Raw genomic sequence first — 15502 nt, forward strand, 5'->3', positions numbered from 1 at the left:
CTTTTCCTCTGTAGACAGCTTTTTAAAGACCCCAAGCTCCATGGGCTCTTCCCCCATCACCACAGGTGCCCTGGTTACATGCATGGGTGGCGCACACATTGCTTTTGAGTGTTTACGAGCCTCGAACCTTGCGTCTAAACGCAGCACCTTAGCTACTAAGGCGTCCCAGCTTTCAGCCGGCTCCAAGCGTGCTAATTCATCCTGGAGCATATCACTTAACCCGGCAGTAAATAAAAGCATGAATGCATTTTCCCCCCAATCCAGCTGGTGGCGATACAGGTTAAACTTATTTAAGTAATCCAAAACAGTCCCCTTTCCCTGTTTCAACCGATACAGAGCCCACCCAGCGTTCTCCGTGCGGAGAGGATCCCCAAAAGTATCAGTTAACAACTTTTTGAAATTATTCAAATTGTCCTTGACTGGGTCATTTCCCAAAATTAAATTAGTGGCCCATTGTCCTGCGGGACCGGTCAACAAACTCAAAATAAAGGCCACCTTGCTAGTGTCTGTAGGAAAAGCATGAGCACTGAGCTGAGAAAAATAAAGCTCCACTTGTGCCAAAAAGGTTGGCAACTTGCACCTGGTTCCGTCAAAGCGTTCAGGAGTCAAAACATGTCCTTTCACAGCCTGAGCTGTTTGGATAACGGTAAAAGCCGTTTGCAATTGGTCTACTTTGGCCCTTAACTCATCCATCGTCTTCCTGACGGGTTTATTGCTGCAATAAACTTTTTATGGGCGTTGGGCAATCTGTCAAGGACAGAACGCCACAAGATTCAAAGTAACAGAGTTTATTAGATTACAGAACTCAAAAATGCCCGTAAAACACAAGGGCCAGGCAGTTTTTGCCTTTAGGAGCAAAAAGGGGCAAAAGTAAATGTTCAAAAGATAAACCGGATTAAACCGGAGTTTAATCCGGGTAAAAACAAACTGCTTGCTTCAGCCTGGGTATAAACGAAACGAAAGCCAAGGAACAAAAGATACAAAGAATGCAACTAATTGGCAGCAGATTCCTCTCTGCTGCCAACACTGTGCTTAGAGTAACTTGCGTCGCTCCCCCACACACACAGCAGACAGGATCTCCAACACGAGTAAATCAGCCAGGGATTGTAGCAGTTGAGTAGACCAGTTCCGTTCCGTAGATCAAAGCCAGAAGCAGACGTTTGTAGTTTTTCCAAGTCCAAGAAGGGGGGAAGACAAGCCGTGGTCAGTTCAGTCCGAGTTCTCAAAGCAGGAGATGGCGTCCGTCAAGAAGACGACGGAAGGTCAAGGTCACAGCACAGGAAAGCACACAAGTCTTCAGGGAAGCGTCCCACACACACACGGATCCCAAGCGTTTGCCCAGATTACCTTGCCCAACGCAATTTGCAATTGCTCTCAAGCCCCATTTTATGCCAGTTACAAATCTTCATCACTGTCAGCTGTCCTCCTTAACCCGGGCGTTTCCTCATCACTTTCCTCGTCAGAGCTGGAACACCTCTGACTACGCCCAACAGCATCTCCAGCTGTGGATCCCGTCCCATCCCTCCAGCTAAACCATGGGTCTAATCCTGAAGGTCCCCATTCATCTTCTGTCCCATCATGGCCAGTGGCACCCACTTCCTCCCTTACCCGAGTCCAATCCATCTCATCCTCCTCTGAGCTAACCAGCCCCTCCTCCATTCTCTCCGTAAACCCTTCGAAAGACTCCTCGTCAGATGGTGCTGCAAATATGTCTCGCAGTCTTTTTCTCTCTCGCTCCTCGAGAGTATCTGACTCTCGAGGAGTCTTACGCCCACGTCTGTCAGTAACAGAGCCATGAGGCTCAATCATAACAAAAATGCTCCACACTTTGTTACTTTTGGAAGTTCTCTCCCAACATTGTCATAAAAATGCTGCTTGACTACTAATCCAGACAAAAAGCAGTGTGGCCACTGCAACCGTAGGGAATATGTTTTTATGCACTGCTTTAAAAGTATTTTAATCTCTCTTATCTATCTTACGGAGGGGGCAGGTCACCCTTTCAAGTTTTCATATCTCTAATGATGCTAGTTTTGTAATGCAACCTATGAATTAATCAGTTGTGCACATTTCACTTTTCTTTTATAGTTGAAGTAGTTAGCAGTTACAACCTTCCCAATCGGTGAAAACCTACCTTTTATTTGGGCCCAGGTCACACAGGATTGTGTTTTCACCTGGAAAAACAAGAAAAGAAAACACAAGTCTGCACCATTGTTTTTCAAAGGTCCTAGTTCTCCTTGAGTTCATAAAGCTACAACAGCCTCAATCCTAATTAGAGTAGACCTACTAGGTCAGTTACTGGATCAGTTAAGTCAACACTTATCCAAATCTCATTGATTCAAGAATAAGACTCCATCTGGAAGCAGTTTTTTGGATCTAGGCCCATATGTGATTCAACAGTGGTGGCTAATATTGTTGAATGCTACTCCAAACAGAAAAAAGATCAAGGAGCTTAGCTTTCTATAATATCTTAGTTTTCTATCATTAGGACTTGCTTGCTTGCTTGCTTGCTTCCCTCCTTTCTTTGAGGGTATTCAGGATTATGAGCATCCACGTGCAGTCTAAAGTACTACGGTTCAGACATGGTTGCCAAAACAATATCACATAATACTTGTATAATCAAAGTACTGTACTACACTGACCCAAGATCTTGGACAAACTGTATGTGTATATGGGTATACCCGTATTTCATCTCCCATGCTGTATATTGAAATGACCTTCAAAAATATTCTGCTGAAAAAAACACCTTGCAAAGCTCCTTTGGAAATATGGAATTAGCCACTGTGTATCAAGACCAGAGATAAGAATTGTGCAATTCTTTAGAGGTTGTCAGATTGCAACAACCACGGCCAACATAACTTCTAGTGAATCTATGTAACACAATTTTTGTTTCTGAGTTATAAATGTCATTTCCTAATTGGTTCTACCATAAAAACATGGAAAGAGTTTATTAAACTGCAAAAACTTTGTTGTTGCGGGACATCCTGTAGCACATTTTACTATAGTTTTTCAATGAATATTTCATAGTCTCAACCAAGTCATCATAGTTCATGGCAGCCAGAAAAACAAAGTTTCTGGAGTATAACAACTACTTTCAAAGTAAGTACCACACAAATAAACAGGAATAAGACTTTCAAACCAGGAACAGTTTTTTTCACATTTTGTTACATAGTGTAATACTAAGACCTTCAGCAACATCTGGATTGGTCTGCCCACCTCAATCGAGAACCTAGCATGCATCAGTTTCTTATAGTCTTGCAAATCATATAACTTAGGGTACACCCACACTGTAAAATTAATCCAGTTTGGCATCACTTTAACTGCCATGGCTCAATGCTATGGAATTATGGGGTTGTAGTTTTACAGGTTCTTTAGCTTTTTGTGCCAAAGAGTTCTGGTGCTTCACCAAACTACAATTTTCATGATTCCATAGCAGTTAAAGTGGTGCCAAACTGCAATAATTCTACAGTGTAGATCCAGCCTCACTTTCAGATAGGGTGTTATAACAGTGCAGCCCTAAAGGAGATAAAAGTGATCTCCATTTATTTGAAACAAGGAAGAGGAGGAATAAAAATGGGAAGGAGAAGACAAAGATGACGGTGAACAAGGATCATAAACGAAACCTATGTTCCATTCTAAAGTAAGTTTTTACAGGAACTTGAGCAAATTGCTTATAGTGAAATGTTTGACAGTATAATCATATACTAATCTACTTTGACATAAATTCTCATAAAATGCAATTGGTCTTACTTCAAGGCAGGTGGGTAAACTATAGAATGTAGCTTTTTAGGCAACCCATAAAATAAGCAACATGTGCTTCTAATTTCCGTAGTGCTGACATTTGCCTTTTTTTCTGATTCAGGCTCTCCTGTCTCATGTCTTTAAAAAAAATCAATGCTACAGGAAAGAAAATTCATCATTGATGTGATTCAACTGCCTCCAAAACAAGTAGTTTAAACTTAGAGGAGACTGAACTGATAGGAAAAAACATTGTGGAAAAAAGTCTTATTTTACATGGTGCCACATTTTAAAAATTGGATCTTGTTTGTAAAAGTTTTTAAGAGCATTTGTGGAGCCTCGGAATATATCTTATGAAAATTGCTTCAGTTATTATAAAAATAATGGATACCTTTAAAGCCCTACCAAGGAATGAAGTATAGTGGAAGGATGGGTGCTTTGTTTTGCAATTTACACATACATGTGATTGGGAATGGCATTTAGTTTTGCTGTACAATGTACAATGACAAAAAGTTATTTTATTTTATTCTATTCTTTGTTCAAAGAATAAATATAAATGTATTTGAGGTTTTTTTGTGTGAGAAGTGACTTGAGAAAGTTGCTTCTGGTGTGAGAGAATTGGCTGTCTGCAAGGATGTTGCCCAGGGGACATGTTCTTTTGTAGCTAACTGACTAAGCTAGATATAATTCATCTACACATACCAGGAGCCCATCTACACAAGTCAAAAGAGGTGAGGTAGGAGGAAATGTCTACATGAAGCCCATTTGCCCTAACGGCCACCAAGGCTGCTTAACTCAGCCATGTCCCGTGTTACAAAAAGTCGGGAGATTATTCTGATCCGTAACTGTCCACAAAGGTTCATGCAATCATCCTGCTTCCTCTGGGCTGGGGTGGCCTGGGGACAGGAGATGTTCCTTGTGTCCGATACTTAGGGACAACCACTGGGTGCAAAATTGCCAATAGTCCATCTACACGGGCCAAGTTGGGGGATGCACCAGAGCAGACATGGGCAAACTTTGGCTCTCCAGGTGTTTTGGACTTCAACTCCTACAATTCCTAAGGGCCGAAATTTGTCCATGCCTGCACCAGAGCTTCCCTGCAGCTCTGAAGTTCACCCACACTTTGTGGCAGTGTAAACAGTTACGCCTGTTCATATTCGGAACTGGCAGCAGCTGTTCACATAATCAATCTCACTTTGATGAACCAACCTGGGCACAGCATATTATTTGAAAACACAGAAATCCTGGACCACTCTAACAACCACCATGTCAGACCACACAGAGATGCCATTGAAATCCACAAGCAGGTGGACAATTGCAATAGAAAGGAGGAAACTATGAAATGAACAAAATCTGGTTACCAGTATTTTTTTTTAAAAAAAACCTCTAAAATCAAGACAAAATAAAGAACAACTCTCTTAAAACAGGGGAATTCCAGACATAAAACAATCAGGGCCAGCTAACACCTCTCAACAAAGGATTCCCCAGTTAGGAATCAGCCAGGCTTTGAAGCTGCAAGGCTTTTCAATACTAATCAAGGTGATTAATTGCAACATTCATACTTGCCTCCAGGAGACAAAAGTTCTTTCTCCCACCCTGAACCTTCCACAGATATATAAACCTCACTGACCTATTTTCCAATATACTTCACAACCTCTGAGGATGCCTGCCATAGGTGTGGGCTAAACATCAGGAGAAAATGCTTCTGGAACATGGCCATACAGCCCGGAAAACTCACAGCAACCCAATCTCACTTTACCTGGGGTCAGGTGGCCCAAGGATAGAGGAGGGCCTTTGCTATGCCCCTCGTGTCCTTGGCTTAGCGACAATTGCTGGGGTTCATCGTTCGTCACATCTACTCACACTGGCTTGACTGTCAGAGCCATCGGAGAAGGGAAGAGTGATTTCTCAGGCACTTTGGCAAGCATCAATAGATTAGATGAGCAACAACCACCGGAAATTTCAAGCCCAGCAATTGCCGCTAAGCCAAGGACACAAAGGAGATGTTAAGGGTGGCCATCCAGTGTGCCCTCATCCATCCACTGGGTGACTGGCAGTGTGGACATCCACCAGCCACCAAGCCAGCTCAGCAGCACTAGTCAAGAGTAGCCCACTCCAGATCAGCTTCAAAGTATGCAGCCCATTTAAATGGGCCCAGAGGCATAGAAGATAAATCAAAATAAATATAGGGTTGCTGTGAGTTTTTCAGGCTGTATGGACATGTTCCAGTAGCATTCTCTCCTGATGTTTTGCCTGCATCTGTGGCTGGGATCTTCAGGAGACAATGCTGCTGGAACATGGCCATACAACCTGAAAAACCCACAGCAACCCAGTAATTCCGGCCATGAAAGCCTTCGACAACACATAAAAAATATAGGGTTTGCTGTGAGTTTTTTGGGTTGTATGGCCATGATCCAGTAGCATTCTCTCCTGACGTTTCACCTGATCTGTGGCTGGCATCTTCAGTAGATAATGCTGCTGGAGCATGGCCATACAGTCCAAAAAACCCACAGCCACCCAGTGATTCCGTCCATGAAAGCCTCTGACAACACACAAGACAAAGGACACAATAGGAACGAGGGGAGGAAAGAAGGATAATAGTAACCATTATATACAGAAGGGCAATCACCCATCGAAAATTCTGCCACAAACTGTTTTGGAAAGCCCTCTCCTTTTCAAGAGTGATTTCTTATGCCCGTGCAGCTGGCTGTGTTAAAACTCCAAAGTTTTCTCAGGCAAAAAGAAGTCATTTCACAGCTCTCTGCTTCTAAACTCACGAAAGAATTAACATGGGCAGCTAAATACAAAAATCGACTGAATAATCTGGAACACAATGAACAAGGGACATGCTGTATAATATTAAAAGTATCACACAATAGATTTTTGGGGGAAAAAACATACTGCCTATATTGGCCTATGATACATAAACAAGTGAACCAACATAATTAAGGATGTTCATAAAATTCTTCTCAGATTTAGGAGTTAATTGATTTCTTCCCAGAGCAGCATCAATTTCTTTAGCAACCTGTCATTTTTTGTTGTTGTTTTACACAGGTGGAGTCTGCTGCAGTTTTCAATTCAGGCATCTCTTTTGTTACAGATTACTGAAGCGCACCGGTGGAAGAACAAATTAATTACGCAACAGAGCAAAAAGAAATCTTAATGCAATTGTTTAATCACATCAACATTCCCTTTTCACTCTGTGATTCAAATCAATCTACACATGCACTCATGTGTATCACTGACATGCGAGGGAGAGAGGCAGAGATTAAAATGAAACAAGCGGCACCAAACCATGAACCAAGAAATTCTTCAAATTAAAACAAGGAAATCATGATATTGTTGTTATTTGTTGCTGTGTGTCTTGAAATAATTTCCAGCCTATGGCAAACCTATCACAAGTCTTCTTGACATGAAGAGACTTGCCATTGCTTTTCCTTTGAGGCGGAGAGAGAGTTGGTTTGCCCAAGGTCTGAGCAATGAAGGACTCCAGAATAAATGGAGTGTTTCAGGATATTGTGACCAACCCACCACACCACAGGTTTAAGGTACTTAGATTGCATCAAATAATTGTTTCCACATCATGCCCCACCCCAGACCCTAAACTGAGAACTACTGCAGCTTAGGCCATTTGTATAGCTATGAATGCAGTGCCAATATTGGCACAAAGATGGTACTAGTTCCTGGCAAACTGTGGAAGAAATTGCTGGTTCACCATATCAGATAACATAAAAAGTACTAAGTGCCAAAATTTGTTAGAATGGTGACGCTGCACCAAACTTCTTGAGTTGTCTGCATTATTTTAATGTTTACTTAAGAAAATATACACACCCAGTGGCACAGCAGGTTAAACTGCTGAACTGCTGACCAAAAGATCAGCGGCTCAAATCTGGGGAACGAGGTGAGCTCCTGCTATCAGCCCCAGCTTCTGCCAACCTAGCAGTTCTAAAACATGCAAATGTGAGTAGATCAATAGGTACTGCTCTGGTGGGAAGGTAATGGCGCTCCATGCAGTCATGCCAGCCATATGACCTTGGAGGTGTCTATGGACAATGCCGGCTCTTCGGTTTAGAAATGGAGATGAGCACCAACCCCCAGAGAAGGACATGACTAGATTTCAGGGGAAAACCTTTACCTTTACTTACACTCAGCCCTCGGTATCTGCATATTCTGCTTCCATGGATCCAACCATCTACAGCTTGAAAATGCTTTATTTTTACTTCCAAAAGGCAAATCTTTACTTGTGTTTGAGGGAGACCATGTTACTACATCATTGTATGCAATGAGATTTGAGCATCCATTAATTTTGATATTCACAGGGCGGTGGGGGAGTTCTAAAACCAAATCCTACTGGATAACAAGGGCCGGTGTGTGTGTATGAGAGAGAATGTATGTGTATATTTTTTCTCTGTGTATGCCTGTATATGTCTTTATGTGTGTACACATGTATGTGTGTTTATATGTATGTATGTGTACATATATGTGCCTGTGGGTGGATAGGTAAGTGGATGAATGGATGGATGGAGATAGATAGATCTAAAGATATTAAAGTACAACAAAAATATGCAATATAAAATTATTATACAATATCTTTGCTATCCATGAAATAGAAGATTGGGCTGCTCTAGAAAGACTCACAAAATAGGGAGTAAGCTGTTTAAAAACAAAAAAAAATATGTTGAATATCAGAGGGAAGAGCAGCTTATAATGAGCAAAAGAAGGAAAGGGGAACAAACCTGCAACAGAAATAATGAAATTTTGGGAAAACTAAATAAGTGGCACAAAAAGAAAGGGGAGGATATGGGAATAACAATAAAATAGAATATATATAATTGGAAAGAAAATTGAAATAGAACTATAAGCATAATATGTTTAAAGGGCCGGGCTGTGGCGCAGCTGGTTAATATCCAGCTGCAATAAATCACTACTGGCCGAGAGGTCATGAGTTCGAAGCTCGGGTCAGATTGAGTGCCTGACCATTAAATAGCTTAGCTTGCGGTTTACGTAAGCAACCCAAAAGACAGTTGCATCTGTCACGTAGGAAAAGTTAGGGACTGCTTATGCGAGGAGGCTAATTTAACTAATTTACGTCACCATAAAAATGTTCAGCAGCATGCAGAAGATTAGGAAGTACTCCATCAAGGACTCGATGTCACAGTGGATGATGAAACAGCAGCTCCTCCTGTGACCAGAATCGAGCATACCCTCATGAAGCCAGAAGATGGAAAATGCTAAATAGCCTCTGTGTCTTTGTCTGTGTGTGCCGTATGTCTAATGGCATTGAATGTTTGGCATGTATATGTACATTGTGGTCTGCCCTGAGTCCCCTTCAGAGTGAGAAGGACGGAATATAAATACTGTTAATTAATTAATTAAAGAGGGGAAAAGTAAAAACTAGGTGGGTAGCATTGTTCATTGTTAGTTTAGAATATGCAAAATGCTAATATGCTCAAAAATGGTATGTATAAGTTGTAGTAAGATGATAAATATATGTATTTTTTCCCAAAATACTGTACCATATATTTCCCCATTATAGATATTGGTTCTTTATTATTGCATCTTTGGAAAAATTGTTAACTGTATATTCTGATATTTTTTTAAAAAAAGAATAGTGAATTTGCTCTGGGTTTTGATTTGAGCCTTAAAAAGAACTATCCAAGCTGCTGGACCCTTATGTCGAAATAAATTCAGCTCCTTCCACAGATCTTTTAAATGGTAGGCTAAAATCCAGATCATATTTACTAGCCCACAGAAATCAAAGCCACAAGCTGCCACACACTAAATGCCTTGTTCTACACAGCAGTGGTCTATTCCATAGTAATTCCTTCTACTCCCTACCCTACTGCAACACTCGTAAGTGAGAAGTGAGTGCATAACTGTAAAGAAAATAGTATCTTGGAATCCAGTGAAAAACTTTAAGAAAGAACCAGACAACAAGTAACTATTGTTCACTAAAGTTTTCTGTCTGTAAACCCTATATATGAACTGGATTTGGTAGATGTGCTTGAGAGGATAATTTAGATTAAAACTTTCCATTTTCCAATCCTATTTTAATGTATAACCTATATGTTCCCCCATCTCTCTCTCTCTCTCCTTTCATGTGATAAGGATTTCTGAAAGTAGACTAAGCTTCCTTCATCTGCAGAGAGTGGGTGGCTCGAAAAGAATTTGGAAACCAGACATTAAAAGGAATGCAGGTTCTACCTTGACCCAGGGCATACGGTGAATTTAAAGCTAGGGGATTAGGGGTTTTATAGTACTTCGGGAGCAACAAAGTCCTGTCTTATCAAACAACTGAAATGAGTCATTCATTCAACAATGATTCCCTGGAATTTGACCATAACATTGGACTTATCTAGATGAGCAATGAATGCTAGGAATATTATATTGTCCAACAATGCCACCTTTTGCATGCATATCGCTTCAAGGCTTGGGAAGGACCGACCACAGTTGTTTGAGGGGTGATGAATCTGATTTCCTAAGGTTTGATCATGGGAGGGTTTGATCATGAAGATTTGATGCAGAGGTAATGAGATGAAGTTGAGGTAGGTACCATGAGACAAGGTGCACTGTATTATTTTCCCTTTCTTTTGTAGCACAGATTAAAACCCCTCTATAGAATGGTGCATTAACATCCTTGTTTTACAGTTATTTGCATTGTCAGTTTGGCTTTTTGGAAGCCACTCTGGGAACCTTTTGAAGGGTGGGTTAAAAATGGAGTAACGCAGTAACGCTCTTACCCCATTCCACTCACTGACAGTCCTCAGTATAAGGCAGTAGCTTTTCCCTTGTTTCAAGGGAGCGTTGTAATATTCCCCGTAGTAGAGCCTGTCTCCAAGGACAAACTTCACGTCATCATCCATGACCTGGGATGGGAATTCGGCTGCCACGTAGCCTTCTGAGTCAGTGCCTTTGCCAAAGTAGGTTAGACTAGTCAGGGAATAACAATTAAAACTGCATCTTGGACTCCAAGGAATCACAATTGCTTGGTAAGAACTGGAAAGAGAGAGGGAAGCATTAAGTATTGTCAGAGACTATTCATATTTAATTGTCTTTCTGATGTCTGTATAGATTCTCTTTGTTTAAAAGCCCTTGGTCATTACTAAATCATTTGTTACACTGTAGAGAATAACATAATCTGTGGTACAGAATTATTATGCAATCTTCAGTTAACAACAGTGTAAATTTGCAGCCAAATTATCCAGACCCTTCCATTTGTAAAAGTGCAAATATTTGCGAACTACAGGTAAAGCTTGTTGGAAATTGCAACCTCCCAACCATTTCATTATTTATTTGTTAATGTATATATTTGCTAACCCGTATTCTATGTGTATGTTAATTTGCCAGTTGACTGTACCTCTTTGGTGTGGGAAGGGTTACAGACATGTGATTGTACTGAGCATGTTCAGACTCAGGACTCCATCTTGGGTTCAGTGTCTACTTTAGACCTCAGTGAAGGTGGATGCATGTTGCTGTTTGGACTTCAGTAGAGAAGTATGACTTATGGACTTCAGTGAGTACAACTATACTAAAGATTATGGAGTACTGATTAAGAATGTACTCAACACACAGAGAACTGCATCCTATCTACAACTGAACTTTAATAAGAAATGTGCCTGTATGGTGAATTAATACAAGATGTTTGTAAGCAAGATATGTTATATTTCAAAGGAGACTTTGTTTCCTCTATCTATGAGTACATATTTTACACTAAGAGTTTCAAGGGAGTGTATATCTTTTGGGCAACTGCAATTGCAATTGGAATTTCAACTTCAAAAAAACAACCATCCTCTGCTAACCAAATATATTTTTGTAGTGGCATGTCTTTGTCTTTGACAGTTCAAAGACATGGTTCTTCAGTTTAACAGCTGAGTTATCTATGTGCCATTACATTAATGCTTATAAATATCACTTGTTCAAAGGGTTGACTTCTAAGAAGGTCATGCTTTTCTTGACTAGTGGTTTTCAAAAGGTGGTCTCCACATGTTAATGGAGATTCACATTTGCCAAACAGATATGACATCATTTTTTTCCTTTTCAATGAGGTTATGATTGCCATTTATTTCCGAAGGGATATGTGCCCAGAGACTGGGTGTAGTTATTTCCAATAAAGCTATGGTGGACCAGATTAATATAATCTCTCCAAGAATCTCTGGGGCTGGATCTACACTGCCATATAATCCAGTTTCAGAATGCAGATTTACTACATTGAACTGGTGTCGATCCAGCCTTGGTACAACTCTACAATCAACATTATATGGAGTCATACTAGAGGACCTACAATAGAATTTGTTCATTTGTGGAAGTCCTGAACCTCCAACTCTAGAGAATGTAGAGCAAAGACTGCATTTAGTTATTATTACTAATAGGATCAAAAAGCCCAATCTGCCCATTCCCCTTTCAAGCCATCAAGGTTGGTAGCTATCACTTCAATATGAACTGTAATACCTCTTTATTAGTTATAGACATGAAGGTATGGAAAGAGCTGGAAGACAATTACCATTATTAGCAGTTGACCCTAAGTGCAATATGGTGCTTTCAGCCCTACACGCAAATGGCAGAATCGTGCTACTGAGGAAGAGCTCCAGGAAACCATTAAAGTAAATATTAAACCAGACTTTTTATAAAGCAATTTTCTTAGAAAAAGCAAAGGTTTCTAACCCATTAAGCTTTTATTATGTAACCATAGGTGGTGGAAACCATAATGATAGCTGATTGATAGCAATTTGCTTGCCATCAGAATTGTGGGATTTGTCATGCAATGAGGGAGTATTTAAGATGTCTCTTCCAGAGAGAGTTCTAGTCCACTACCGTACCTAGCACTGCAATTATCTAGCAGTTAAATCTAAATACCTCACCAAATTATAAATAATAAGATTTCATATTATGAGGATATGGTATTTAAAGAAGTATAAAACTCCGTAACTATGGGTGCATCTACACTGTGGAATTTGACACAACTTTGACTGCTATGGCTCAATGCTATGGTATCATGGGAGGGAAGTTTTATAAGGTTTTAGTCTTCTTAGCTGTCTCTGCCCAAGAGTGCTGGGGCCTCACCAAACTACAAATCCCAGGATTCCACGATACTGAGCGGAGCTGCAGTAGCGCAATGACTTAAACCCTTGTGCTGACTGAACTGTTGACCTGAAGACTGGTGGTTCGAACCCACAAGTTGGGATGAGCTCCTGTCTGTCAGCCCCAGCTTCTGACACAGGGACTTGAGAGAAGCTTCCAATAGGATGGTAACATGTCCGGGCATCTCCTGGGCAATACCTTTTTGCATTACTGTTTTATCTGTTTTATATTGTGATTGTATTATGTTGCTTATATTTTGTCCTTATGTTGTTTGGGCCTCTGCCCCATGTAAGCCGCTCCGAGTCCCCACGGGGAGATGGTGGCAGGGTATAAATAAAGTTTTATTATTATTATTATTATTATTATTATTATTATTATTATTATTATTATTATTATTATTATTTGTAGATGGCCGATTCTCTCACACCAGAAGCGACTTGCAGTATATTCTCAATTCGCTTCTGACTAAATTTAAAAAAACCACACTGAGCTCTGGCAGTTAAAGTAGTGTCAAACTGCATTAATTCTACATTTACTGTGTAAATGCACCTTATGTAATGCTTCCTTTCATACTATAATATTGTAGCACTATCTTGCATTTTAATAGTCATCCTATGGAACCCTAGGTTTGTGGTTTGATGAGTCTCTAAAGGGGATCTCTGGCTGGAAATGTTAAATCCTCATGAATCTCAGGAATCAACGGAAGGAGCCATAGCAGCTAAAGTGGAACAAAACTGTTATAATTCTGTAGCGTGAAAGCATTCATCTAGTAGTCTACCTCTTCACTTACTGCCCCATCCTGGGGCTGCACTGCCTTTGCTTAGCTCTACTTGGTTTTTCCTATTCAATTAATTACACTATGTAATATGATTTTTGAACTTGGGTTATAAACGTTATTCAGATAGAACTTGCTTGGTTCTATCATAAAAAACAATGAAAAGGTTTAGGACATCATGCAGCACATTTTGCTATGGCTTTTCAATGAATATCTCAGGAGTCTCAACTAATTCAACATAGTTTGTGGCAGACACAAAAACAATGTTTCTGAAGTATAACAACTACTTTCAAAGTAAGCACCCCACAACTAAACAGGAAATAACACTTTCAAACCAGAAACAGTTGTTTTTTTAAAAAAATTGTCACATAGTGTTATTTTTTTTCAGGCTGGTCTTTAGCTTTAGAAGCAAAAGGATTTTGAAACACCACGTGCCCAAGGTCATCTGTGGATTAGATGACTCATTCTGCCTAACCCAAAAGCAAAATAATGTAATATAGCAGATCAAATGCCCCATGATATCCCTAACCCACCCTAATGACATCATGAGAATGTTTACTCATTATGATAAATGAAGAAAAAAGTACTACAGACTACAGCTATGAAACTAACGCAGTGTTACTTCTGTTTGGGTTAACTAACAAAGGATGCAAGGGTACGAACTTCCCTTTGTATCACAGGATTCTGTGTTTTGAGAAATCCCTCAACCACAGGAGTCAGTAAGGCACAATCTATATGCAATAGAAGTACTGTAAATCCGAATATGTAAACATTATAACGTCTCTTGATTTACAAGGACATTTGAAAGAACAAAATCATCTAAATAAACACAAATTATATCAAGTGTGATTTCTAAGTGTTCTTGAGTGCACAAAACACAATGTAGCACATTAAATCTACCTTATGGGTCCATTTCTTTCTTCTGCTTTCCTCAGATGTAACAGCGGTGGAGAACCTTGGACTGACATAAATTCTACTTCTGGCGATTGTGGGTCTAAAAAGCAAGTCACACATTGTTGTCATTACTACACTGTTTGTTTGTTTATTCGTTTTTAAAGGAATATTTGTTCTCCCTCAAACAGCAAGTAAAGTAACTTACAAATGGGAACAAATCAAATCTACAGTAAGAGCTGTAGAAGAAAAACCACAAAACTACAACACTATAACGTAGGGATGGGCAAACTTTGGCCCTCCGGGTATTTTGGACTTCAACTCCCACAATTCCTAACAGCCAGAAGTCCAAAACACCTGGAGGGCCGAAGTTTGCCCATGCCTGCTATAAAGATATCCAAATATGAGGGGTCTTCAAAAAGTTTATGCATTTTTATATTTTCATTGCAAACATTGAGGGCAGGAAGAGGAGTAATTGGTCATGTCTCATATTCTGTCTGGTAAGTCAGTTGAGCTTGGAGTTTAGTATAAGAGTTATCACAGCAGGGTGAAAATGGCTGCAAAACTTATAAATTGCACCAAAGAGGAACAGTATTCTGTCATATGCTTTCTGTGGGAGAAGGTGTGCTGGGAGCACAAATTTATCTCCGCATCTGTGCTCCATATGGGGATAACGTTCTCTCTTGTAGAATCATCTACGGGTGGATTGAAATGTCAGAAATGTACATATGAGTGTGTCCTGCTCACTTCAAAGGATCAGTCTGAACGCAGATCAGAGATGGCTGCTCTCAAATCCAATCTTTATTGAAGAACACATGACTTTGGAAAAGTCAGGAATGACTCAATGTTTACATACAACTATTTTTATAACTTTTAATGCTACGTAACACCACACGTAAATATCATCATCAAGTCCCACCCCCAATATCACATTACTACCATTTTCACACACTAGACCAATTATAATTGTTTATACTTTCGGCCCCAAGTTCCCAGGCATATTCTATCTTCTTCTGCCAGGTG

At 40.0% G+C, this 15502-nt stretch overlaps 1 protein-coding gene across 5 annotated transcripts in view; it reads right to left on the minus strand.

The window, feature by feature from the left end:
- susd1 (sushi domain containing 1) overlaps positions 1-15502 on the minus strand; it is a 63880-nt gene that overhangs the window by 14184 nt on the left and 34194 nt on the right. For all 5 annotated transcript variants that reach the window (XM_062971846.1, XM_062971844.1, XM_008103422.3 and 2 more), the window contains 3 exons: positions 14489-14582; positions 10476-10731; positions 2132-2171 (listed from right to left, as the gene is read on the minus strand). In XM_062971846.1, coding sequence (XP_062827916.1) covers positions 2132-2171; positions 10476-10731; positions 14489-14582 — 390 coding nt within the window. The remainder of the gene's footprint in view (positions 1-2131; positions 2172-10475; positions 10732-14488; positions 14583-15502) is intronic.

This window comes from Anolis carolinensis, chromosome 2, assembly GCF_035594765.1.
Source record: "Anolis carolinensis isolate JA03-04 chromosome 2, rAnoCar3.1.pri, whole genome shotgun sequence".
Taxonomy (NCBI): domain Eukaryota; kingdom Metazoa; phylum Chordata; class Lepidosauria; order Squamata; family Dactyloidae; genus Anolis; species Anolis carolinensis.